The 2,500-nt window shown below is 44.8% G+C and overlaps 1 protein-coding gene across 1 annotated transcript in view; it reads left to right on the forward strand.

Moving 5' to 3' along the window:
- The first annotated feature begins 1,703 nt into the window (after window positions 1-1,703).
- LOC125044404 overlaps window positions 1,704-2,500 on the forward strand; it is a 14,586-nt gene continuing 13,789 nt past the window's right edge. The window contains exon 1 of the mRNA XM_047641053.1: window positions 1,704-2,356. Within this exon, the coding sequence (XP_047497009.1) occupies window positions 2,068-2,356 (289 nt within the window). The 5' untranslated portion in view covers window positions 1,704-2,067. The remainder of the gene's footprint in view (window positions 2,357-2,500) is intronic.

Here is a 2,500-nt window from a genome sequence, read left to right on the forward strand (position 1 = left end):
ACAATAGTACTAATAGTAGAGACAGGAATAATCATGATAATAGTCATAATATATTCCCCTATTTTGCTTTCGTTTATATTTCTTGTGTCATAATCGTGTATGTCATCATCAGAGAGAGAGAGAGAGAGAGAGAGAGATGAGAGAAAGAAAGAGAGAGAGAAGAGAGAGAGAGAGAGAGAGAGAGAGAGAGAGAGAGAGAGAGAGAGAGAGAGAGAGAGAGAGAGAGAGAGAGAGAGAGAGAGAGAGATATGAGAGAAAGACAAAAAAAGAGAGAGAGAGAGAGAGAGAGAGAGAGAGAGAGAGAGAGAGAGAGAGAGAGATGAGAAAAAGAGAGAGAGAGAAAAAGAGAGAGAGAGAGATAGAGAGAGAGAGAGAGAAAGAGAAAGAGAAAGAGAAAGATAAAGAGAAAGAAAGAGAGAGAGAGAGAGAGAGAGAGAGAGAGAGAGAGAGAGAGAGAGAGAGAGAGAGAGAGAAGGAGAGGCGAGAAAAAGAGAGAGAGAGAAAGAGAAAGAGAGAAAGAGCGGTAGTGTTTTATCGATGCCTTCTGTCCATAATTCCTCATCTGTCGGAAAAAAATGACTCCTCGTGTATTTATCAATTTCGTTATCATGATCATAGTTATCATCAATACTTATTATATTTACAGATCTCATTAAATGATCGTTAATTATCACTACGTTCAGTACTTCAAGAAACTACGAAAGATGTATCATTGTGGCAAGGGCAACGAGGAATTTGAACTGCTTAAAAAAAGACATTGTATAGTAACATTATTTTCCATATTTAAATGAATTTCCTATCTCCCGTTTTCTCAAAAAAAATTATACGATAGATCTTAGTTATTTTCTTAAAACTATAGTTACTTTCTTAAGTAAAAAGGCATATTTTTAGAGTTCATTATGAATGAAATATTTACTTTTAGAATCTTGCTCTTGGATATGATAAAGGAGTTAACATTTATTCTTTCAAAATTTTCTCGGAAAAGAAATTTGAATGCCTATCCAGCATCCTGAGTCTAAGGCGGAAATTCGATTTAGGAAATATTCTTGTCTTATTTATTTATGCATTATTATATTACTAATGTTATTGATGATGACCTGTGTTATTTCATGGCCTCTGTATATTTAGGGTTGATTTTACAAATTATATATTTTGCGTATTTAAAGTTCGAATATGATGTGAAAATTTTAGGAGGGAAACTTTCCATAAATTATTCTTCACGTCATCAATCATAGATGCCCAAAAAACATATTATCTCTAGTCTTTCTTCTTTTCGGGTCTTCTTCGCCCTCTATCGCCTTGTGGCCCATCCACCCCATTCGCCGAGTCGCCTGAGAGTGAAGCACCTTGTGAGAATCCGAGAGAAGTGGGCAGAGCGCTTACCTCGGGTCAGTTGCCCAACATGGGGGAATATTACACATTTTGCCTCCGCTGAGTTGCCTTCGCTGACTAGATTTCGAACTTGACTTCACTGGTTTGGGTCCCTGGGGGCGTTTTTTTAAAGATTTGTTTATGTGTTTGGAGGTATTTACCTATTTCTTAACGAATTATTAAGCTTTTGTGTCTTTTAAACAGTGTTCCCTTTGGGCTCTTCGGGCATGGCTAGACTCTGGCTCCGCCCCCATGACCGGAGAAGCTCCGCCCCTAACGTCTAGCAGTCATATACAGCGCGCGAGACGTTACTTGCTCAGTGGCCGCCCAGCAATGGTCGTGTGGGACCTATTGGTGCTCGTGTTCCGTATTCTGTGCTTCAAGCCGGCCGTCATCGTGATCTGAGCAACCATGGAGCTGAAGGGCCTCGACCCCACTGACGTTTACTGAGCGGCTCCACCTTAGCCCCCCCCCCCCCCCCAATCACTAGTCTTCTCGCCAGTCCCCACTCATTTCTTGCTTGCTTGCTTGCTTGCCGGTGGTTCCTGCAGCATAGTCTGCCGTGATCACCGACACATTACTCCTCGGATACCGCACACGCGGCTACACGCTCCATTTACCATGAGTTTCGCTCTGGATCCCCTGGATCCCACGGGTATATACTGATGGCTCCCGGCCGTCAGTCCCTCCACAGCCATGGCGCCACGCTGGTCCACGTCGCTCCTACAGTTCCGTCTTGGACTGTCCTTGCTGTCCTTGTTGGCCGCCCCCTCCCTGGGGCGCCTCCCACACTTCCCGGATGGCGAGGTAGTGGATGAGAACAACCTGGTGGAGGGGGCGCCGCAGCCACTTAGCCTTTCCGACGCCGTCCGCCTGTTCGTCCGCCTGAATCAGGAAGAGGAACTGGGCGCTCGATCCGAGGGTCAAGAGGAACGAGAGGACCCGAGATTGATCGGCATCACCGACGGAGGGCTCTACAGGGGAGGTACGTGTCGCGCCCTTGCTCGGTTCGAGTCAGAGGCGACGTTATCTTTTATAGCATTAGTACTTTTACCGTTAGCCTCTTCGAGAACAATCAATCCCGTTCTACAGGTGTGATCACGAAGCTGACTCTTGCTCGCGACCCTTC

Source organism: Penaeus chinensis, chromosome 35, assembly GCF_019202785.1.
Source record: "Penaeus chinensis breed Huanghai No. 1 chromosome 35, ASM1920278v2, whole genome shotgun sequence".
Lineage (NCBI taxonomy): Eukaryota > Metazoa > Arthropoda > Malacostraca > Decapoda > Penaeidae > Penaeus > Penaeus chinensis.